The following is a 24,298-nucleotide window of genomic DNA, read 5'->3' on the forward strand; positions in this document are numbered from 1 at the left end:
GGACCTTTCCAGTGCTTCCAAGCACCTCGTGAACTACCAGTAATTCCTAGGCTGTCATTGGGGAAATTATGGTATGTATGTTAAAGCATATACTTAGTGTGTTTTAATTCCTTCTCCTCCTCTTTAGGTGGTTCAAACTTCAACAGTTCAAGGCTGAATGAGAAAGGTCTACTTGTGGACCAGAGCTCCGGGGTTCAGGATAAACCAGAAAGCTTGCTCCCGAGGTAATGCCGCTCTCCCTTCACTTATACTTCTTAGGACTGGGGTTCTGCTCGCTAGAGAACCGAGGCCACCACTGCACGTGAAGTAAGTTGGCTCAGGTAGCATGCCTAGGACGTGTCCTTAATACCTGATGTTTACGGAGCCCTTACTGTACACACCAGCTTCATCCTCTTACATGGGCTATCTTAAACCTACAGGCTAACTGCTTTTCTCTATTTGGCAGCTAAGGCAACTCAGGTGATAAGAACTTACATAAGTCACCCAAGATCCCAGAACTAGCAAGTGACTAATCTAGGATTTGAAACTTGGCATTCTAACCCTTGCTTGGGAATGTAGAAAATTAGAAACATTTGATCTTTTCCCTCTCATTCTTTTAGGAGTTTTCTGATGCTGAAGATACTTCTTTCTTTTTCCTTTTTTACCCCCTCCCCTTGTGCATTAGTCAGTGCTCCAGCGCCCCCTTCTGATAGTAGCCAGAATCATCCATAAAACTGTCAAGATAAAACTGGCTTTTCTAACTTATGTCAGTATTTTAATTAAGCATTTAAGCAGCAATAAGCAAACTTGAAAATTTAGTTGTAGCTAGATCTGTCCTTCTCACTTCATGCAAGTCATCTTGATGTACATGGTATATTTACGTAGTCAAAATTAGTAAGTGTATAATGATAGCCCAGCCACTCAGGAGGCTGAGGTAGGAGGATTGCAAGTTCGAGGTGAGCCTCAGCAACTTAGCAAGACCCTGTCTCAAAATAAAAAGGATGGGGGGTATAGTTCAGTGTTAAAAACCCCTGAATTCATTCTCCAGTACCAAAAAGAAAAAAAAAAAAAAAGAATGAATGAATGATCAGATGTATCTTCAAGATCACCTTCTAGTCTAAGACTCTTTGACTCTATTTTCAAAAATGTCTCTTGAGGGCTGGGAGACAGCTCAGCTGGTAGAGTGCTCGCCTCGCAAGCACAAGGCCCTGAGTTCGATCCCCAGTACTGCAAAAAAAAAAAAAAAAAAAAAAAAAAAAGTCTCTAGACCAATATACTATGCAATCAACAATATATAAGTTCACTTAATTCCCCATAGAAATAGTATTTCTTTAGCAAAATTGACTTCCTTAGTTTTCTGTGAGCCAGATGCTTGTGTGTGGGGACTTCTAGCTTCATAGTCTTTTTGTCATGGAGAACTTATCAAAATATGAAAAAAAATGCTTTTATTTTTTCCAGACAGAATAAATCCAAGTCTGAAATCACTGACATGGTTCGCTCCTCCACTATCACAGTATCAGACAAGGCTCATATTTTATCAATGCAGAAGTTTGGACTGCGAGATACAATTGTGAAATCACATCTAATACAGAAAGAAGAGGATTATACCTATATCCAGAACTTCAGGTAACTAACAGGGTCACTCACAGATAGTTTTCAAAGCAAAATGCTCATTCTCTGGAATTTAAGCACTTTCCTCCATACTATGGATTTTGAAGCAAATCATTCTACAGACTCTCTCCTGTTATTTTCAACATGCACGACTGCCTTCACTCTTCAATAGGCATTTGTTCCGTGTCTCTCCTGGTCAGGCACCATGGTATGGTGCAGTGGGAGTGACAGCTGGCAGACAGCTACTGAAATATTTGCAGAGATAAATGGACACAGAAGAAAGAGATAGCTGAGGTTTGTGTATCAGTCTCAGGTCTTATATTCCCTTGGTCATTGTGGGCCTTTAAAATCCTTTAAAATGCAGTCAGTTGATGTTTGGCGATCTTTTTACAGGATTGCCAAAAGTTAAATGATTAAAGGTTGAAGAATTCTGCTGGATCTTTAATGTTAAGACAAAATAACATTGCTTCTAGGGATATAAATAGTTATGGTAAAGAAGTAACCTTTTGAACACTGATGTTGCTTTCTTGCCAAAAGTAGTTACCAAGGCATCTCTTGCTTCAGTAGCATACTCAGGGTAAATAATCATTTTGTGGATGATGGCTCCAGTAATGGCTCTTGAAGGGAAATGAGCGGGCCTGTGTTGTGTGAAATTGTTATCACAAAAGTAACAGGTAGGGGCTGGGGTTGTAGCTCAGTAGTAGAGCGCTTGCCAAGCACGTGTGAGGCATTGGGTTCCATGCTCAGCACCACATATAAATAAAATAAGGGTATTGTGTCCAAAAAAATTTTTTTTTAAAGTAACAGGCATCATGACAGACTCCTAGTCACTGGTCCTGGTTGAATATGACACTTTGTATGTCTTAAAATGCCACTCCATAGAGACTGAAACCAGGCAAAATCAGCATAAAATGTTTTCGCCTGTCATCACCATGGTGCTTCCAGGTCACTGATCAACTCTTTTGATGACAGGTTTTTTGTCGGCACCTACAATGTGAATGGACAGTCCCCTAAAGAATGCCTCCGCCCCTGGCTGAGCCACGGTATCCAGGCCCCAGATGTGTACTGTGTAGGGTAAGTGCTTCTCTTCTGGGTGTCTCCTTTCTCCAGAATGTACATACAGCTGTGCTGATGGGGTCTTGGATATGTAGTGGGTCTTCATGGCACGTGAAGGAATTGAAAAATGAGTATGTGTTTAATGACTGCTTCTCTATTTGATGTTCTTGCTGGTAAACAAAGGTCCAGCAGAGTGCTGTGCATGGCACTGAAATGCTAATATTTAATTTTTAGGGTAGCCATCTATTAAAATCAGTGCATCCTGAACTGAATTTCATTACTTAGACATTCAACACTTTTTTGGTCACAAAGCAAAAATACCTTTTGCCAGGGAAGAAAAGTTAGCTAAAATAAGTCCTATAGATTAGCCTTTTTTTTTTTTTTTTTTTAAGTACTGGGGATTAAACCCATGAGTCCTCCACCACTGAGCTACATCCCTGGCCTTTATTTACTTATTTATTTTAATTTTTAAATTTATTTTTGAGACAGGGTCCCACTTAGTTGCCCAGATTGGCCTCACATTGGCCTCATACTTGAGATTCCCCTGTTTCAGCCTCCGAGTATTTGGGAGGGTGTGCACTCTTACACCCAACTAGTCATTTTTTTTTTTAAACCCTTTCTCTTCTTTCATCACTTACTGGGCACTGTTAGTGGGGAGTGGCAGCAAAGGAAGCCGTTTTGGTATATTGGAAAGAAGTAGAATTTGGAATTTACATGGACCTAGGTTTGAATCTCAGTTTGCCACTTGGGCTTGTGTGAAATAGTAATTGCAGATGTAAAATGGGGATGCCACCAAATTACTTCATAGTCTGGGTCATGAAGAGAAAATGGGCTGATGTTTGCAACAGCACCTGGTGAGTTCCATGGTGTTTAGTTCTTTGGCTCAGAGTGTTTATCTGTCTTCCCCCCTGAAGGTCCTGCAGTTTAGCTTAGACAGTTAGTATTTATGCACCTAAACCAATTCAAGAATGTATTATTTTCATATTGCCTTTCTTTATTAACTTGTTGCTTCTCCACATAGGTTCCAGGAACTTGACTTGAGTAAGGAAGCTTTTTTCTTTCATGATACCCCAAAGGAAGAAGAATGGTTTAAAGCTGTGTCAGAGGGTCTTCATCCAGATGCCAAATATGCAAAGGTAAGAAAGGAGTCAAGAACCTTTTAATTTTACATCACTGCATAGGGAAAGTCTAAGATAGTTTCTCATCCTTTTCATCATCTTTATTATAAGCCAGTCCTATTTATGCTGTTGTTTTCAGTTCCATATCCTTCCAAGGGGCACCTCTGGGTGGGAAAGATGTAGGGCTTTGGTGCTTGCGAGCTCTTGTGTTCTGGCATGGAGAAGGAGATATATTAATACTCTCAGCCAGATTTTCCTTTGGGATTTTTATTCCAGTTTGCAACTTCCATCTGATGCCATGACTGGAATATTTTTCAGGTGAAGCTCATCCGACTGGTTGGGATTATGCTGCTATTGTATGTCAAACAAGAACATGCAGCATATATCTCAGAAGTGGAAGCTGAGACTGTTGGAACAGGAATCATGGGAAGGATGGTAAGCTATTGGTTGTTCTATTTGACACATAAGGACCTTGACCCCTAAAATTTTGAGTCAACATCTCAAGATGCAGTGACCACTTGTGTCCTAGTTTGAGAGTGCCAGTGTTGAAGATGACTTTACCCTCAAGCAAGGCTGGATTGAATAGGTTGTTTAGAAATCATATGGTAGGAGGCTGGGGTTGTAGCTCAGTGGTGGAGCACTTGCTTTGCATGTGTGAGGCACTGGATTCGATCCTTAGCACCACATAAAAATAAATAAAGGTACTATGTCCATCTACGACTTAATGTGTATATATGGCAGAAAAAAATCACACAGTAGTAAATTGTCAGATAACTTTCCTGAATAGCACTAATCTGTATTTACTGAATGCTAGAGTTTCTAGTTGATCCTGCCATTTAACCTATGAATGTAGAAACTATGTTCGGTTACCAGGGAAGACAAAGACACTGATAGTACCTTTGCAATTTCCTCTTCTTCTTGAGGCTGCTAGAGTCCTGTTCTTAGGTTCTCCTGAAGATCTGAACCTTGTGTGAGGAAGGGAGAGCCTGTGGCTCACCTGCGATAAGAGAAAAGAAGACTAGGTTGAGAGAGCCAGGCTCTGACTCAGCTTCCCACTGACTGGCTGTCATTTTGCCTTCATGGAATTGTTTTCAGTATAATAACCTCACGGGATCATTATGAAAACAATTTTAAAATAAACATTTTAAAATTTTGTGGCTTTAAATGACTAACATAATTAAGTTGTGAATTGGATTTTTGGGGATCCTTTTAATAGGGTAACAAAGGAGGCGTGGCGATCAGGTTCCAGCTGCACAACACCAGCATCTGTGTTGTGAATTCTCACTTGGCAGCCCACACAGAAGAGTATGAAAGGAGGAACCAAGACTATAAAGACATTTGTTCTCGAATGCAGTTTTGTCAGGTGGACCCAAGCCTCCCCCCGCTCACTATCAGCAAGCACGAGTGAGTCTGGGCTGCTTCGTACAGTTTGTTGTGTGTGAGTTGCAGGCTCTGTGTCTTACTGGGGAGATGACTGCTGGAGTGAGGGTATCTGCGAGCTCTTGGTTACTTGTGGATTATATCTCTTGGAAGTCTTTAGTTTCTTGATTTACCATCTGACAGACCTCTAGAATTATGCTCAAGCATCATTTGTCCATGGAAGAATATAGTGTTTATTTTGATATGGATCTGCCTTGACCCAGCATTGTGAAGAAAGCAACCAAAGAGCAAGAAGCATCTCTAACAGTTTTTGAAGTATGTTTTAGGATTTGATGTCTGTTCTTTCCAGATCTTGTGTAAATGAGTTAGACTGTGCTTGTTTGCCTCCCACAACTCGTTTCCTCTTGATTCAGCTTTACAAAGCTGTAGTTACAGCTGCTTAGAGCATCTTGTGTTAGTTTTTGTTCATTATCCTTATTGTGTTTATATCTAAAATTTGCTATTCTGAATTCAAAACCTTAGAATTTCCCACTTTATGGTAACAGTGGAAGCTTTTGCCACTTCTTTGACAAAGAGGATGAAGCCACTGGGATCATGGTGCCTGCCAGAGAATAAACAGCCATGCTTCTCACCTCACCTGTGGCAGTGGAGCTGTCCCCAGCTTGTGGGTGTTCTGGAGGCTGACAGGGTGGCTCTTCTTTCCAGGTCCTCTCCTGACACCCCTAGCAGGGAGTGTGTCTTAGAGCTGAGCTCGTCACACTGGTGAACCACAGCGTCCTAGTTTGTGAGACTGCAGCTTGAGTGTCTGTGGTCTGCTCTTAGCTTGGGATGCATTTATTTGGATGTGTGTATACTGCTGTGCAGATTCTCCAATGACATGCTTATTGACTTCAGATAGAGCGTTGGATTTCACGAGATGTGTGATGTCATCAGGGAGCCTTCAGTCTGCTTTTTCGCAAAGCAGCAGATACAATAAACCACCTGTCACCCTTTGCCCGGGAGTGTAGAATAAGCCAATCAGTAATGTGGTAGTTAGAGCCAGGCTCCTGTCTAAAGACTGAGCTTTGTTTCAGAGGAGTTCAATCTAGAAACAAAGGTGGAGAGAGTGTTTTGTGGACTAGGATACACATAGAGACAGAGGTGGCATGAAGGCACAACCTGGTTTGGAGGTCCCTGGATGATTGGCATGACTCTTAATTTTTGACCTTTTTAGCAAAGGGGTGAATTTTTATCTTGCTTTTAGATCTTTAGACTATCTTTTTAACTGTATAAGAATAAAATAGTCAAGGAGAACTCAAGGCTGTTTATAATGAACTTGGACCAAGATAATTGAGGAGGCAGCATGTTAGACATGGTATTGGATGTGAGGGCAAGAGACAAAAATTTCTGGAACAGCTAGGTCACTTCCCCACCCAGTTCCCAAGAGGCTGGGCCTTAGGGACCTTATGTCAGAAGCACCTGGAGAGGATGAATTGAAGTCCCACCTAAACCCTGTTACCTTTGTGCTCTGTCCTCACAGTGTGATCTTGTGGCTGGGGGACCTCAACTACAGGATAGAAGAGCTGGATGTTGAAAAAGTGAAAAAACTCATCGAAGAGAAGGCCTTTCAAACCCTGTATGCATATGATCAGGTACAGATGGCCACCTGTGTCCTCTTCAGGCATCTGCTCCCCACTCTAAGGGCACAGGAAAGCTTGGCCTCCCAACCCTCAACTTCTTCCCTCCAACTTGGGAGGCTGCCCTGAGGACCTGATGTTGTCCAGTCACTTCTTTGTTTCATCTGCATTTCTCTCTTTGAAAGCGGTCTCCCCATTGATTCCTCCCTCGAGACACCTTGTCTCCTTTGGGAACAAGAGCATGTTCTCTTTCATTCATTCATGAGGTCTGAAGTTGACAGATGTTAGTAAAGAAAGCAAGTTCTGTAAAGAAAGTACTTTGTATCTTTAAGATGATTTCCTAATTTTTAGAACAAACCTCCCGCTCCCTTTGTCTTTCTTCTCACTAAATTTCTCCAGTGTGAATGACAGCTCTAAGGGCCTTTCTTCTTCTTCTCCAGGAGCCAGTCTGTGACTTCTTCTCCATCATGATTTGACTTAGCATTTCTTTCTCATAGCATTAGCCATTTCTTAGGACAAGAGAAGTCTATTTCTCTCTTACTTTCTTCTGGCTACTCCTCTCAACAGATTTCAAACCTGTTCAAGTGGTCAGAATTGTTCAGAATATTAAAGTTCTTTTTTAGTCTGAGTCCCCTCTTTAAATAATCTCTAAGGTCATTGTCATTAATCTAAATCTTTCTATTTTCTTTTTCTTCTACAGTGCAGATTAATCAAAAGAACCAACTTCGCAGTGTCTTTCATTATGGAATCATTTTTTTATTGACCCATTTTTCCCCCCTCTCCATTTCTTTTCCTTAGCAAGTTACTTTTGTTCTACTTAATGCCCCATCAGTATTCACCCAGTGTGTTCCACATCTCTGTCTTCTGGACTGAGACATTCCGTTTCCCTTACAGTTCGATGCCCATTTCCACTCACCTTATTCTATTATTTCTTTCCTGAAGTAATAACACCCATTTTGTGTGTTATCTGTTTCCAGATGACTTTACGGTCTACCAGTACCGTTCAAGAACCATCAACTTGCTTTCATACCTAGACTTTTCTTATCTTCCTACTGCTTTTTCTTTAATAGTGTTTTTAAAGAATAATACTGTCAGGAAGTTGGTAAGGGGTGATTGACCCTGTCCCCCATGTTAGAGCTGACAGTTCCCCACCAGTCCATGCAGTGCCAAGCTTATTTGTCCAGGAAGAGGCAGGAGCACTTGTGGTTTTTATCACTTTGAGTGTGTGATCCAAAAAGAGGTCCTAGAATTAATACAACAGGAAGGATGCTATTTTCAAATTGTGTCAGGCACTGTTTTAGATTGACGGATGATTTTTTTAATGATCCTATAAGGTAGGGTCTATTACAAACCCCAGAATTTACAGATGGGGAAACCAAGGCATAGAGCTTCCCCCAGTTCACATAACACAATTTGACAACACAGCTTTACCTCTGTATATTTGGAGCAACTGTGCTGCACAGGTAAGTGTTTGATACTTGGGAAGGAAAAACTATGCTGTGTGGTACCTAGTCTTCTTAGGGACATCTTGGTAAGGTGGTACTCATGCCCCTGGGATACAGGTTTGCTCTTATAAAAGAGCCTTATATGAAGTAATGGTCAGCTTGCTTCTATTCAAAGTCTTACAAACTGTGGTTTTCTTTCCTCTTTTTTGGAGGCGGGTACCAGGGATTGAACTCAGGGGCACTCATCCACTGAGCTACGTCATAAAATGTGGTTTTCTTATGGGGCCTCTTCCTTTGAGGACTTGGATTCCAAATTGATTTCCTCTTCTCTGCTAATTCAAGGTTTGACTTTTTATTCTGAGGTTATTTTTTTCTTCCATCCTTTTATATAGCTGAAAATTCAGGTGGCTGCAAAGACTGTCTTTGAAGGCTTCACAGAGGGTGAGCTCACATTCCAGCCTACCTATAAGTATGACACTGGCTCCGATGACTGGGACACCAGGTAGGTCAGAGGTCACTTCAGTGGGTTGAGCAAATGGAAACCCAGGAATTCTGGAATGCACTTGTCCTCATGGACTTAAGAAGGACATAAATTTCCTTTGACTCTTTCCCCATGTTTTCCACTCTGGTCAAACATTTCCTGTCGGTATCTGCTAACAAAGCAGCCAGCCTTCCCAAATATTTTGTTTTTGACTGCCATATGCTTTGCCCCATAAGTCTTGATACTGATTTATTTTTCAGCTGAGCTTAGGGTGATGAGATGACTCCAACTAATTTAGCTTGTTCTTGATATTACACAGTACTTAGGATCTTTTATTAGTGCTTACTATGTGCCACACACTATTTGATACACTTTATTATCTCATTTAATCCTCTCAACAACTTGTTGAGGTAGGTGTTATTTATTATCCTCATTTTATGAGATTGGGATTGAGGCATAGAGAAATCAGAAAGCCTACTGAGGGGCTAGAGTTGTGGCTCAGTAGTAGAGAACTTGCCTGGCATGTGTGAGGCTGTGGGTTCAATACTCAGCACCACATATAAATAAATAAAAGATCCATTGACAGCTAAAACAAAATTAAAAATAACAACAACAACAAAAACCTTACCAAACAGGCAAAGAGTGGAGGCAGGACTTGAACCCAAGCAATAGGAATTCGGCCTATTCCCTTAACCTCCATCTTTGAAGGATCACAGAGGCTTATTCTCATATTGCCTTTTTACTCTCTCCTAATCCTCACAGGAGGATGAAGAACAGAGAATCGGTCTGAACTGTGTTTGACTTTGACCTTTCAGAGTTGCTTTGGATGATAACCACAGGATACATGTTATTCCGTGGTGGGCCCAAGTTGTTCTGCTGTCTCAGATCACTAGACTGCATGGACACAAAGTCTCTGCCTCTTTGTTCCCTGCCTGAGCCAGAGCACTAGCCAGGCAGTGGGCCCTGCTGTAGTTGGTGTGAGTTTCCCCAGCGTGGACTTTGCATTTCAGTGAGAAGTGTCGTGCTCCTGCCTGGTGTGACCGGGTCCTCTGGAAAGGGAAGAACATCATTCAGCTGAGTTACCAGAGCCACATGGCCCTGAAAACCAGTGACCACAAGCCTGTCAGCTCCATGTTTGACATTGGGGTAGGTGGGCAGCTAGAGCCCGTTGTAATCTCTGGGGAATTTGTTTTCACATCAGGATTACTTTTTGTCTTTCCGGTCTCTACCACCACCCTTGAAAATGAGGACATGCCTTTTAAATTTTGTCTTAGTTTAATAATTTGGTATACTTCTGTGTACTTCCACATACTTGGAAGATTCCTTTTGCTTTTTGGGCTGTATTGTTGCAGACCTACCTTTATTCATTTGCAAGTGAGTTTCTCAGTATTCTGGGTACAACAAACAGAATATTTTTTTCCCCTCTTTTTCTTTCTTTTGGAAAAGAGATCACATTGTACACATTGTTCTGAGAACATTCACCCAATGAATATGTCTTAGGTAATCTTTCCATCAGTAAAGGTCTAGGTTCCTCATCATTTTTAAAGTTTGCAGACCATTCCATAGTATGGATAAGCCATTAATGCATTGATGATCATTTAAGTTGTTTCCAAAGCTTTGCTACTATATGCAGTGCTATAGTAAATGTCCTTAACATATATTTTTGTGTATGTGTGAGGATCTCTATAGAATGAAATGACATTAGTGGTTCAAAGAAAATTGTATTTTAGCTGGGCATGGTGGAATGTGCCCATAGTCCCAGCTACTTGGGAGGCTGAGACAGGAGGACTACTTGAGCCTAGGAGTTTAAGGCCAGATTGGGCAATGTAATGAGACCCCCATCTCAAAAGGGAATAAAATTGTATTTTTAATTTTTATTTTATTTATTTACACACAATAGGGATTGAACCCAGGGGCACTTTACACTGAGCTACATCTCCATCACTTTTTACTTTTTTATTTTGAGACAGATACTCTCTATAAATTGCTAAGGGTCTCATTGAGTTGCTGAGGCTGGCCTCAAACTTGTGATCTTCCTCCCTCAGTCTCCCAAGTTGCTGGGATTATAGTTGTGCACCACCATGCCCACTTCAAACGTGTTTTCATTCATTATCTATTGATATTTCTCCATCAGTGACTTCTGAGTTGTTTGTATTACCAATTCTCAAGGTATGGGTAGAAGCATATCAGAATCCAAGGGTGTGAGTAGTTTGAGAAAAGTCTAATGAATATTATAATTAATCAATATTGGAAAATGAAAAAAAAATGTGTTTATAATTCAAAATACAGAAGAAAGAGCCTGACAGAATCTTCCTGGCTGATAGAGCATGGGTTAAAAAAGCTTCAGATACACTGCTTTAAATCAGAGCTCTAGAAAAAAGTTTCCCACTGCTAGCCTGTGGGTGGCAGCAAGCAGCGTAGAGCTAGGCACTGAGCCTCTTTCTGCCAGGGGTCAGCCATGACAGAACTAGCTGCCAACAAGCTTTTACTCCCATGTCTTCTTTCTGCTGTTCAGGAAGCAGATGACTTTTTACCACAGCTGGAGGTTCCTTCTAAGTGTATTGCTAATTAAGTTCTTTGTTAATTAACTAAATTTATTTAGTTATCAACTGCTATTTTTTAATGCTGTGAATGCCCTCTATACCAAAAAAGAGGAAGTGGGTAGAAGCCTTGGCACTCAGTTTCTGAAGTTTCCCTTCCAGGTGAGGGTCATAAATGAAGAACTATACCGGAAGACTCTGGAGGAAATTGTTCGCTCCCTGGATAAGATGGAGAATGCCAACATTCCGTCTGTGTCTCTGTCCAAGCGAGAGGTAAGAATGACATGTTAAGAATATTAGTAATGGGTCCGGCACCTTGGCACACGCATGTAATCCCAGCAGCTCAGGAGACTGAGGCAAGAGGATCAAAGCCAGTCTCAGCAACTTAGTGAGGCACTTAGCAACTCAGTGAGACCCTGTCTGTAATTAAAATATTTAAAAATGGGCTGGGGATGTGGCTCAGTGGTTAAGCACCCCTGGGTTCAATCCCCGGTACCAAAAAAAAATTAGTACTGGGCTCTTCTATTCCTAGTACTTAAATTTCCCTTGTTTACTAAACCTCAGAATTTCCAGAGGCTGTTAGAGTCTAGACATTCTGGAGAGGTTGTTTCTAGATAAAGCAAGGCTGATACTGCTAGCTGAGAAGAGAGAGGTTGTTGGCTTAGGTTATGTTCATGTCTTCATCTTCTAAACTAGAAGATGATCCAAAATGTGCTTTGTTTGATTTTAGAATAACTAATGTGTGTTCTTGCAATGCAATTGACTTCCTATTGATGATTTACTTTAAGATTAAATCAATTCTGAATTTTTTGTTTTCACATAGAAAAGTAATGCATAGAAAAGTGATGGGCAGTAGGGAAGTCCAATTAGATCTAAAGAACTGCATCCTAGGTTATTCAAAGTTGAGCATACCACACAGTCGGTCGAATGGAGGCTATGGTAAAGGTATGTTTAATGCTATAGATGTCCACCTTCATGGAAGAGTGAACTTGAGCTTCATGTTAAGGGGTGGAATTTGTAAAAGCATATTTTTGAAATGGTTATGGGTATAGAAGATATAAACTTTGATTCCTTTGGGAAATTTACATGTTTTTGGAGTTTTGGGTTCAACACAGATAGCTGATCTTTAGTAGTATCTCTGTCTTCTGAGGTAAAAACCTAAAGCAAGGCTAGGATTATCCATTTGGGGTAGCCAGGCAGGGGACCAGGGAGTGGGCATTGGTTCTGACTGGTTGGGGGCTTGTTCTCAGTTCTGTTTTCAGAATGTGAAGTACATGCAATTGCAAATAGAATCCTTTACGATTCATAATGGACAAGTACCCTGTCAGTTTGAATTCATCAACAAACCTGGTGAGGAATCTTTCTGTAAGCAGTGGCTGAATGCCAACCCCAGCAGAGGATTCCTCCTGCCAGGTAAAGCTTCTCTTCCAGGTTCCTGGTTTTGGTTTGGGGAATGTCCTATCTTATTTTTGCTCATTTTCCTAAAATAAGCTTTTTGCTTCTGAGTGTTTTGTTCTCTATTTGAAACTTTTATTTTAAACCCAATACCTGAACTCATCCATAAATAAAGTATAAAGTGACAAGGAGCATGTGTTCAGTTTTAAAAATACTTTCAGCCAGGCATACATCCCATAATTTCTCAGAGTCAACATTAGATTACTATAAAGGAGGTGCTGCCACCAGGGAGCCGTTTCTATTGTCTATCTTGGTGTAATCAACTCCCAATGATCTGTTCTCCTAGAGAAAGATAATGGGGTAGCAATTCAGATATTGAGTCTGGTTCTGGGATGTACCTGACTTCTCCTTTGCACTCTGCAAGTGACTGTGTGGCAGAAAGATTAAGGGTGCTTTGTGGACAATTCACAGGCTGATAGATAACTGCATCACATTCTACTGGATCAGGTGTCTTCATCTTATTTGACTCAAGGAAGATTCTTTGATTCATGCCTTCTTGTTGTTTTATAGGTACTATTCAGCACTTGAGTTTTTTAGCATTTGTCTATTCAGATGCTTTTGTTTGTTGTTTCCATATTCCCAGCTGGACTATGAACTCCTGTTCTAGTGTCTCCTGAGTGCTGAGCACATAGATAGTTATTGTGGGTTGATACTTTTTATTTCCTTTTCCTAATTCTTTATGCCTTACTCTCTTCCCCCCATCTTTTTTCCCCCTTTCCTCTTGGCCTTTCCCTAGCCAACATTATTTTTTTTCAATTTTCCTGCAGATTCTGACATTGAGATTGAGTTGGAGCTCTTTGTAAATAAGACAACAGCTACAAAACTCAACTCGGGTGAAGATAAAATTGAGGACATTTTGGTTTTGCACTTGGACAGGGGAAAAGATTACTTTTTGTCTGTGTCTGGGAACTACCTGCCCAGCTGTTTCGGGTCCCCCATTCATACACTGTGCTACATGAGGGAACCAATCTTGGACCTACCATTTGAAACTGTTAGTGAGCTGGTAAGTAACATGCCACAAGGAAACATCTAGAACTGTGTGGTGCAGCCAAGCCAAACAAGATATTCTGATGCTTACCTGCCTAGGGAATTAAGAATTCTTCAGCTTCCTAGAACTTGCTCAGTGTGTCAGTTATATATTGCTGTGCCACAAGCCACCCTGAAATTAAAACAACAGTGAGCCGTTGGTTTCTTCTGCTGATCTTGTCTAGGCTCGCTTGTGCCATCGTAATTAGGACGCAATGGTGATGGTGAGAGGGTTGACTGATAATGTGGCTTCCCTCCATGTCTTGGTGTTGGCTGCTCTCTGGGCCCTTCTCTGCACGTGGCCTCTTATCATTCAGTGGGCTAGGTCAGCCTTCTACACATGGTGACCAAAGCATGAGAGCAGAAGGTATAAGGTTTTTTGGTGGTTATAAGCTCCAAAACTCACATAGTACCACTTCTGCCACATTTTATGGGCCAGAGCAAGTTGTGAAGCCAACCCAGATTCCAGGGGCAGGGAAAGACTCCACCTCTTGATGGGAAAAGCTGCAAAACATGGCTGGAGATGTCTCAGTCCATTCAGGCCACTTTGACAGAACATCCTAGAATGGGTGACCTGTCAACAACAGAAATTTACTTCTCACATTCTGGAGGTTGGGAGGTCCAAGATAAAGACACCTACAGATTTGGTGCCTGGTGAAGGCCACTTCCTGGTTCATAGAGAGCCATCTTCTCATGGGGTCCTCACATGGCATAGGATATGAGGGAGATTTCCAGGGTCCTCTACAGGATACTAATTCTCTTCATAGCCATACAACTTTCATGACATAACCATATCCCCAAATCCCACCTCCAAATACCATCACATTGGTAATTAATATATGAATTGGGGGGCGAGGGTTAAACATTCAGTGTTTAAACAGTATATTAAATAAATTCAACCATAAATCCTAAGATAATGGAAGTTCCCTGACCTTCCCTGATCTTATTCATTTTTTAAAAATCATTACCTGGTAGATTAGCATCCTAAACTAAATTTGCTAAGATCTAAAAGGCTCCTATGGAGAGAATTCTAATGCAATTGAACTAGTTTGGGGCAGATTTATGATAATATGTATGCTTTCTTTTCCCAATGCATTTTTTTTATTTAGGGACTCTTGAATTATCCTCTCCATTATGTAGATGAAAACAGAGATCCAATCAAGGAGAGTGATTTGTCACAGGTCACATGGTGAGTCAATAGTGGACCTGGACCTTGGACTCAGATTTTTGGACTCCCAAGTGTGTGCTCTTTCCTCACCAGACCACACTCTTTCTGGTTCTAACAGTGAAATGTTACAGGCATGATTTTTGTCTAAGAAAGTGGTGCATATTTCACCTGATTCATTGAAACTGCTTGCCATAACCCTTTCCCAATTTTCAGAAGCCACCTTTTGTCCCACCTGATTTCATTTTTGCCTGTGCAATGTTTGGTTAGAGGCATTGAAATGCTTCCCTCTTCCATGGGTTTGCTGTCCCCATATTGTGTTTTTTCTGAAGCCAGCCTGGCAGAGTTCCATTGTGGGTCACCTTGTCATGATTTTTCTTTAATTTCAGACTCTGATGCCATTGCAGACTGAAGATGATGGAAGCCGGTTAGAGAGACCCATGGAAATCCCCAAAGAGCTCTGGATGATGGTGGATTACCTGTACCGAAATGCTATCCAGCAGGTAAGGTATGGCTAAGCAGTCAGGCCTGACTGAGGCCAAACTGCCTTGAGGAAGACTATTAGACCCAAGAACTTCTTGCTGGAAATGTAGGGAGCCTGTGAAGAGCTGGTCTTCCCCAGGGAATGAATGAGAAGTTTTATGCCATGTTTCGTGCCACAGTTTTGCATACTTGATTACCCTGGTGGAAGCAGCCTCTCACAGAGTAAACCTCCCAGCACACGTTCCTCCCCAGGCCTCTGGGGTCCTCCAGCTCCAAAGCAATATGAAGGCCTTCTGGGATGTCTCCTTTGTGGGAAATTTCATCAGTTTCTGGGAATGGGAGGGGCTAAGTTGTTGTCAATCCAAGCAGAGACAGAGAACCAAATGGAACCCCCATGAATTTGGAGACTTGATTTCTAGGCTAAGTTGGGCAAGCTTCATGGGTCATTTGGTCAATTTGATCTGTCTATATAGGTTTCACAGAAACCTACACAAATTGTAATCCCACAGCATACATTTTAAAAATTTTGCAGTGCTGCAGATCAAACCCCAGGGCCTCACACATATTAAGCCAGCACTTTACCAGCATACATTCTTATGATATTCAGTTCTCACTTTTTTCCCTCACATTTGAGTATTGCAATATGCCAAACACTGTTCTAAGTGTTTTGCCTCATTGCCTCATTGAATTCTTGTAATAGTTCTCAAATGAGGAGACAGATGCCCAGAAAAGTGAATAAATTGGTTAAGGTCCCCAAATTCACTATTTGGCAGGGTTAGGAATCTGGCTGTAGCAGTCACATTCTTGAGTACTTTGCTAGTCTAACTTCTCTCTAGAGCTCCTTCTATTTTATTTATTTATTTGCTTATTGCATTTTTTTAAACCTTTATTTATTTATTTTTATGTGGTGTTGAGGATCAAACCCAGGGCCTCACACATGCTAGGCAAGTGCTCTACCACTGAGCCACAACCCCAGCCACAGGGAGCTCCTTTTAAATGTAACTTTTGAGCAATACATTTTAAAAAATTGTTTTAAAAAGGACTTTTTTTTAATACTTTTTTTTAAAAACTGTTGATGGACCTTTATTTTCTTTATTTATTTCTATGTGATGCTGAGAATCAAACCCAGTGCCTCACACATGCGCTCTACCACTGAACCACAATCCCAGCCTGAGCAATACATTTAATATTGTTACTATTAACACAGTTATATAATGTTGTCAGTTTATAAAACATGAATGTAAAGTATCCTGAGACTAATGGAAATAACCTCTATTGCCATAATCTTTTTGGTACAGTACCTTTTTAGCTTTCTCCACCTTACACATGATACATTTTTTTCAGTGTTTTTTTTTTTTTTTCTTGTTAATCCCTTCATAGCACTTGCCAGAAACAGCTGCTTTTAAGTTTTCTCTTATGTTGGATCTTGTCTTGAGCAGTGTGCCCTACCCGTAGTTTTATAATAGATGTCTAAAGACCTATTGCAAAACCATGTCTGAGAAGATTCATTAGCCACATCAACCTAAATCATATTGTCAACCAGGATGATTCAGAGGTCTCTCTACATTGCTTCTTTTTGTATTCTGGTGATACTGCTAGGACAAGAAATCATTGCTGATTTTCTGAGAAAGTAATTGTTTTGTGACTTTCTTCCTTGCAGGAAGATCTGTTTCAGCAGCCAGGACTGAGATCAGAATTTGAACATATCAGGGACTGTCTGGATACTGGAATGATTGATAACCTCTGTATCCTTCAGACGTTCAGCTCTGTGCGTATGTATGTGTGAAAATGAGTGAGAGAGGTGAGAAAAGAGAAGAATATTTTTTAAGGTTTGTGGTCTGATACTGTGTCCTCAACCATCATATTTTTCCTACTCAAAGTTTACACAGAAGTTTTTACAGCCTTAAGCAACCAATATAGCAGGAACTCGGGAGGGCCTGGCTCACCTGACAAACAGTGTAGGCCCCTTCCAGGTGTTAGGCTGGCATCCTGGCTCTGAACACAAAGCCCGACCAAACAGTGCTAGCATGTACTTCTAGCATGTGCTTGCCCTGGGCCTTCTAACCATGGGTAACATCATCACCTGTTCCTTAACGATGGGCCAAAGCTGCTAGCAATCATTCCGTAGCTGAAGCCTTGCTGCTTTTCCTGGAGAGTCTGCCAGAGCCTGTTGTCTGTTACAGTGCCTACCATAACTGCTTGGAGTGTTCTGGCAATTACACAGCAAGCAAACAGGTAAGGGGAAGCACTGAGCACCAGCACATACATGTTGCTAGCCCCAGGGAATGAGGCCTGATGGCTCTGGGCATAGTTGCTCAAGTCTTAGAAACTCAATAGCGTATCTTTCCTTCTCAAACCTGTTCTTCCTCTTGAGTCCCTTTTTCTTTTAATAGCATCACCCTTAATTTCAGTGACTCAATCCTGAAACCTGAGTCATTTCTGACTCCTCCTCCTCCTTACCTCCCTCGTGCCTGGGTCCATTGATCTGTCCCTCATCCTCTGTCTTCCATTCTCATTCTGGCTACCTGGGTTCAGTTCTCTCACTCAGTCCCCTCTGCTGACAGTTTTGCATACTGTCATCCAAAGCATACAGTATTCTAAAGTTCTCATCATGTTGGTCAAAAATCACACTTGCAGGGCACTGGGTTCTATCCTCATCACCACATAAAAATAAATAAATAAAATAAAGGCATTATGTCCCTCTACAACTAAAAGTATATTTTAAAAAAATCACACTTGGCTCTCCATTGTCATTTAATGATTTTCTTAAATATTTAAGACTTTCTGTGATTTACCCAAACACTTCACTTATACAACAAGTATTGACAGCATAATTGAGAAAACTTGCCAATAATATAGGTTCCAGAGCCTGACCCCAAATCCACTGAATCACAACTTTTGTTATACATTTTATATAAACTCCCCAGCTGAGTCTGATGTGCAGATAGCTATTTATTGAATTCTAGCCTGAACAACTGCTCCTGTTAAAATGGTTATGTTCCTTCCAAGATTGATGTATCACGTGTTCTCTCTGCTTATTTCACTGTTTTCCTTCTTTTTGCCTTTTTTTTTTTTTTTAAACACTTTTTCTATCCCACATACCCTATCCCTTCCCTTTACAAATCAAATTTTGTCTTATATTCAAGACCCAACATGGGCTGGGGTTGTGGCTCAGTGGTAAAGCGCTTGCCTCACATGTATGAGGCATTGGGTTTGATCCTCAGCACTACATAAAAGTGAATAAATAAAGGTATTGTATCCATCTACAATTAAAAATATTTAAAAAAAAAAGATACAACAAAATATTCCCTTAAGTCTTCTGAGAGCATAGAGTTAGAAATCTGACCTCTAAATTCCTGTAGTGTTTGACCTGTGCTCTTTTTTGGTACTTATGCCAAATGGTAAGTGATTAGTTTTCTGTGCATAGTCTTAAGCATGTTCATGTATCACATACTCAGTTCCTGGAGTTCAGCAACCAACTTGACAAATAATTGAAAGAACAAAATGACAAATTCCAACTCTCCCTCTTTCAGGTCATTTCTACTCTTCCCACATTCCACAAAAATGTCTTCAACTACTTGATGGCGTTTTTGCAAGAATTACTGAAAAATTCAGCAAAAAATCATTTGGATGAGAATATTCTAGGTAAGTGACCAAATGTCTATGGCATCACTGCAGACTGACTCATTGTGAAGAAAAGAGGTTGAGTAGGGTCCAAAGTACATTACAGTAGAACTAAAATTTCAAGTTTTGGCAAAAGTTTACATTCAAATAGTTATTTTTTTTAAGCAAAGATTGCCTTTGGGTACCTCCTTCCTACTCCTATCAACACAAGAATATATGGTACCTTCTTTTTGCTGAATCATTTATTTTCTGTGTTTTTTCATGCAGCTAGCATATTTGGCAGCTTACTGCTTCGAAACCCAGCTCGTCACCAAAAGCCTGAAATGGCAGAGAAGAAGAAGGCTCAAGAGTTTATTCACCAGTTCCTCTGCAACCCTCTCTGAGCCTTTCTGTCTCCTTCCTTGTTTCAATCAGGGCAGCCAATTTACAGCTCCACCTGTTGCAGCTCAGGAGCTCCCTTCAAAGCACATGAGGTCATCTGGAAGCAAGAATGGCAGCTCCTGAGCCTAGACCTCCCCTCACCTGTGTCATCATTGATCAGCACATTCAGTGTTGAGTTGTGAAGACATGAGAGAAATCCACAATAAAACTGACGTTCAATGTTCAACTTAAGTTATTTAACACAGATAGATCTCTATTTTTTTTTTTTTTAATTTAAAAAAATTTTGTACTTGTGCTTACTCAGCCTGCCTCCAGGGCATAGTCAATTCCTTCCCTGTAGCCTGGACTGAGCTCCTCATGATCAGATATTTGAACAAACTTTGAAGTCCAGAAAGGACAATGAAATGGACATTAAGTATGTAGGTGGATGCTTCTGGATAAACAAGCTTTAGCCTCCTAAGATCATTCTTTTGCCCTCTGAGGACATGTGTATATACATATGGAACTTTATTCCCTTCCTACTCAGATCTGGTTCAGTAATTCTGAGGCTGGCCACTCAGCTTCTGAGGGCAATGCAGTGGCTTAAAAGTGCAAACACTGAAGAACTGGGTGTTCTGGTGAAACAAGTGGAATGTCCTAGGCCAGCAAGCCCTCCAAACTGTATGTGATGCATCATTCCTCTCATATTTGTGATACATTTTAATGATAAACATTTTTAACAGTGGTTGTTGTGTTATGTTTTTCTGTCTTGATGGCGGCTGGATCCTTGTGTCTTGCGCATTGAAACAACTAATCAGGGGTTAAAGACATGTCTGGCAGTCTGGTGGGTAACAGTCATTGTGCAGTTTTCAAGCAAGATGGTACAGCCATGGCCTGAACTCCTTGGCCCCTGACCTAGTGTCTAGGGGTTGTCCCACTCTGAATAACCTAGAGAAGTATCTCATGGGAAAATCTCACATCTAGATCTTACAGGCATTTAGAAAAAACAGGAGCATCACAGAAGCACTTGCAAAATCGCTTCTTGGGCACTGGAATGCCACTAACTTCTTGGTTAATTCAGTGAATTAGAGCCGAGCCAGTAAGATGACTAAAGAAAAGGAGTGGCCAGTAGGTGGCGTTGACTGGTCCCGGCGCGAGAATCCGCGGAGGAGAAAAGTTGGGACTGCCCGCCTGGGCAGGAGTGGGAGCAGAGAGGAACGCCGGCGTCTCAAGAAAGCTTGACAGGGGAAGAAGGGGCAGCGTCCCGTCTGGCTGGTTCTGGAATACTTCTAGCTCTGTCTCTTGGGTCCGGTCCTTTCCGGGACCCTCCTGCTCTGTTAACGTAGCTGGGTGACGAGGGGGCGCTGAGTGCCATAGCGGAAGTCCGAGAACGCCACAGCCTCGCAGGCTCGCCCCTTGCGGATCCGGGACCGGAATCTGACGGCGAACTGGGGCTCCTGCAGTAGTGGCGCGGGCTGGGCTGAGGAAACTTCGGATTCGCGGTTGGCGTCGCCCGCTTGCCTTACGCCGGGAACCGTGGGCGAGCATCCCTAGCGCTTCCCCGCGCGGGGCTAACTCCAAGCCCGGACGACGTCCAGCGGCGCGCCGCTCCGCCCCTTGCCCGCCAATTGGAGGCTCAGGCTCGGCCCCCCGGCCGCTGAAGCCAACCAGGAGCGCCAGAGAGGGGCGGAGCCGCTGTCCCCTCCTTCCTCCGGAAAGCGGAAGCGGAAGTGACGCTAGGGTAAGGTGGGGGCAATCATGGTGCCGCTGGGGAGGGGAGAAGCTGCTGCTGCCGCTGTTGCCGGGAGCCTCGGAGGTAAAAGGCGAAAGTAGACTTGGCTTGGGCCGGGACTTCCCGTGGGGAGGGGGACTTAGGCTCCCTCCTGAAGCAGTTCCCAGTAGAGACCCGTCCGCTCACCTAGGGACCCCACCCCTTCTCCGTTTCCATGGGGATGGGTATCCAGCCCCCCTTTCCTGTTTCCATGGAGACCCGGACCCTGCCCCTCTTCGTTCGGCTGGTAGCCCCCCAACTTGTCTTGGGATTTTTCCGTGTAGTCCTGGACTGGGTGCTGCTCAGACAGGTTCCCTTCCCCAGCCTTCTCTCAAGGGTGCTCCGTTCGCACTCCTCTTTGGCTGCCCTCAAAGCTCTTGGTCTTGTTTGTTCCGGACAGTTGGTCTCCGCTTTGCCGCCAAAGGTGCTGGGGCAGTCCACTGGGCCCCTGGGTACTCTTATCTCTCCTTTCAGAAGAGGCAAAATGTGCATCTATGGGGTTGCGTAAGCCAGAGCAAGGGGTCGGGCCGGTTCCTCCCGGATCAGATCCCTTGACCTGTCTCTGGTAACTAACCTCTTCGGTCGCCCCACTGCGTAAAGGCTTACTTTCTAATCCTCAGCAGAAGAGAACGATAAAGTGCAAAGCCGGACTGAAAACTAAGAGATGTGCCGATTATTTTAAAATTCTCTGTTCTGCCTGCCAAACCCACATTTGTAGAACCTATGTGTTTGCAGGTGAAGGAAGAATCACTATTCCAGTCCATGAAAGCTTCAAATTTGATATTTTCCCAAGAGAGTGTGACTTCCCGGGAGAATATGGCTTTTCAAGAGAGAATATCTTTATATCTTTCATTCATTTAACTGATGTTTCTTGAACTCTAGGAAGTGTCATGTAATACGCTAAAAACATTTCCTTCCAGCAGAGAGCCCACTATTACAAGCGTAGCTTCAGGTTCATACCTTATTGTTTTGTGAGATAAATAATTAAAGTGATATTCATTAGATGTGCTTTATTGGGGTTTAGCCCTTCCATCCAGAAGCTGAAACACTTGTTCTAGGAAGGAGGGAAGGAATTCTCACTTGGTCCTGTACTATTTCTCAGGTATTGTGCTTTACATACATTATCTGTTTTATTTCTCATAACAACTTTGAGAGAACAGGAATTACTAGTCATATAGTACACATAAAAAAATGAGCACTGAAAAATGACCCAAGTAGTAAGGGCAAAGCCAGGAACTGTTGCTGAATGAATGGATCCAAACCATGCTTTTTCTGCCATAGACTACATGAGACCTTGTACTGCTTATGGTTTGATTTGGGCGATATTGAGTGGGATTCCTTTAAGATTTATAGCAACTCAGCTTTGAAGTAGCCACAGTTCTGTTTGCTTCTTTAGGTGTTTTGATCAATCTTCAAATTGCTTGCCAAAAAGGCACACTTAGGAGGTCTCACTTATTCCTTCAGTTTTGGGGGGAGGAAAAAGTATTGCTTTCCTTTAAAAATGACTTGACTGCATTAAAGTTAAACTTTTAAAGTTTATTTACAAGGAAGATGATTTTTCATTTGCTTTGATTTTCTCTTTAAATGAGAGGGAAAATGAACCCTGAGGTTGCTGAGGAGGCCGGAGGGTCTTGTGGTGTGGCTCTAACTCTGGTTTTGTTTGTTGCAGAAAGCTCATTACCTTTCCATTTCTCACGATTGGGCTGAGTACGACTGAACCATGGGGGAACACAGTCCAGACGACAACATCATCTTCTTTGAGGCAGAGGAAGATGAGCTGACCCCCGATGACAAGATGCTCAGGTTTGTGGATACAAACGGACTGGTGCCTTCCTCATCTGGAACTGTTTATGATAGGACCACTGTTCTTATTGAGCAGGACCCTGGCACTTTGGAAGATGAAGATGACGATGGACAGTGTGGAGAACACTTGCCTTTTTTAGTAGGGGGTGAAGAGGGCTTCCACCTAATTGATCAGGAAGCAATGTCCCAGGGTTATGTGCAACACATTATCTCACCAGATCAAATTCATTTGACTATAAACCCTGGTTCCACACCCATGCCAAGAAATATTGAAGGTGCAACCCTTACTCTACAATCGGAATGTCCGGAAACAAAACGTAAAGAAGTAAGTAAAGCAGTGGGTGAGGGCCTATTTTGGCTTTGGGACAACTCATTATACAACTCTTGTTGGCAGTTTTAACTGGGGAGTAAAGGAGACCCTGGGCTTAGGGCCTGTAATCGTTTTGCTTTCAATAGTATGCTTCATGTTTGTTCTGCTTTCTAGAACTTTCAGATTATATGGTTACATTGAAATTTAGGAATACTAAATAATAATATTTCAAATTTTCTTTCTCAAATCATAAATAAAAGAAAAATTTTACTGAAGTAAATCCAAGTTTTGGATGCTAAAATAGCTAAATTTGACTTATCTAGTAGTGTAATAACTAGATTTGGCTTATCTCTGGGTTGTTTATAAATGGTATATTTTGGAGTTGAGTATCTACTGGAAAATGCTTTATTAATTTAGAGAATGTTTAATGAATAATAAAGGCTATCTTAATTTTATTAGAAATTCAGACAAAAGACAGCAAATGAGAGTAGGATACTCTCATACCTGGGTAATGTGAGGTAATGCACGTCAGGGTGCTTTGAAAACTGTAAAGCATTTTTTTACCAATTGTACTAGTGGTGATTATACGTAGAATAAAAGCTATGGATTCAAAGTACTAAGCTGGTCACAGTGGTTCATGTCTGTAATTCTGGCAACATTGGAGCCTTAGGCAGAAAGATTGCAAGCTCAAGTCTAGCCTTTGCAACTTAGCAAGAGCCTGTCTCAGAAAGGACTGGGAATGTAACTCAGAGAAAGCGCCCCACAGGTTCAATCCTCAGTACCATAAAAAAGAAAAAAAAAAATGGTTAAAATAACAAAACTAAACTTTATCCAGGAATATTACTTAATTAGAACAAATAGATCACTGATAGTGGCAGTGCTGGGTGCTAAATGTAAGATGCTACTGCGCAGAAATATGGTAAATTATTTGAGAAGATATTTTTTCTTTTTTTGCCATAATTAAGTTCTTGAAATTACATGTGGCTTCTGCATATGGCTTATTCATGGCATTTGACTTTTCCTTTTCTAGACTTGGAATCTCAGTGCTAGAAGGAACCTTAGAGATCTTGTCCTA

General features: G+C 41.7%; 2 protein-coding genes across 2 annotated transcripts in view; both read left to right on the plus strand.

Annotated features, from left to right (window-relative positions):
• Positions 1–20,097, plus strand: part of Inpp5b (inositol polyphosphate-5-phosphatase B) — a 49,495-nt gene extending 29,398 nt beyond the window's left edge. The window contains 17 exon segments of the mRNA XM_047567458.1: positions 128–224; positions 1,438–1,605; positions 2,563–2,664; positions 3,668–3,782; positions 4,083–4,199; positions 4,981–5,168; positions 6,664–6,775; positions 8,598–8,707; positions 9,697–9,832; positions 11,389–11,499; positions 12,477–12,639; positions 13,449–13,684; positions 15,262–15,375; positions 17,016–17,100; positions 17,463–17,590; positions 18,889–19,000; positions 19,247–20,097. Coding sequence (XP_047423414.1) covers positions 128–224; positions 1,438–1,605; positions 2,563–2,664; positions 3,668–3,782; positions 4,083–4,199; positions 4,981–5,168; positions 6,664–6,775; positions 8,598–8,707; positions 9,697–9,832; positions 11,389–11,499; positions 12,477–12,639; positions 13,449–13,684; positions 15,262–15,375; positions 17,016–17,100; positions 17,463–17,590; positions 18,889–19,000; positions 19,247–19,362 — 2,210 coding nt within the window. The 3' untranslated portion in view covers positions 19,363–20,097.
• Positions 20,098–21,084: 987 nt separating this feature from the next.
• Positions 21,085–24,298, plus strand: part of Mtf1 (metal regulatory transcription factor 1) — a 41,536-nt gene continuing 38,322 nt past the window's right edge. Inside the window, exons 1-2 of the mRNA XM_047540113.1 lie at positions 21,085–21,155; positions 22,780–23,238. Of these exons, the coding sequence (XP_047396069.1) occupies positions 22,831–23,238 (408 nt within the window). The 5' untranslated portion in view covers positions 21,085–21,155; positions 22,780–22,830. The remainder of the gene's footprint in view (positions 21,156–22,779; positions 23,239–24,298) is intronic.

Source organism: Sciurus carolinensis, chromosome 1, assembly GCF_902686445.1.
Source record: "Sciurus carolinensis chromosome 1, mSciCar1.2, whole genome shotgun sequence".
NCBI classification, from domain to species: Eukaryota; Metazoa; Chordata; class Mammalia; order Rodentia; family Sciuridae; genus Sciurus; species Sciurus carolinensis.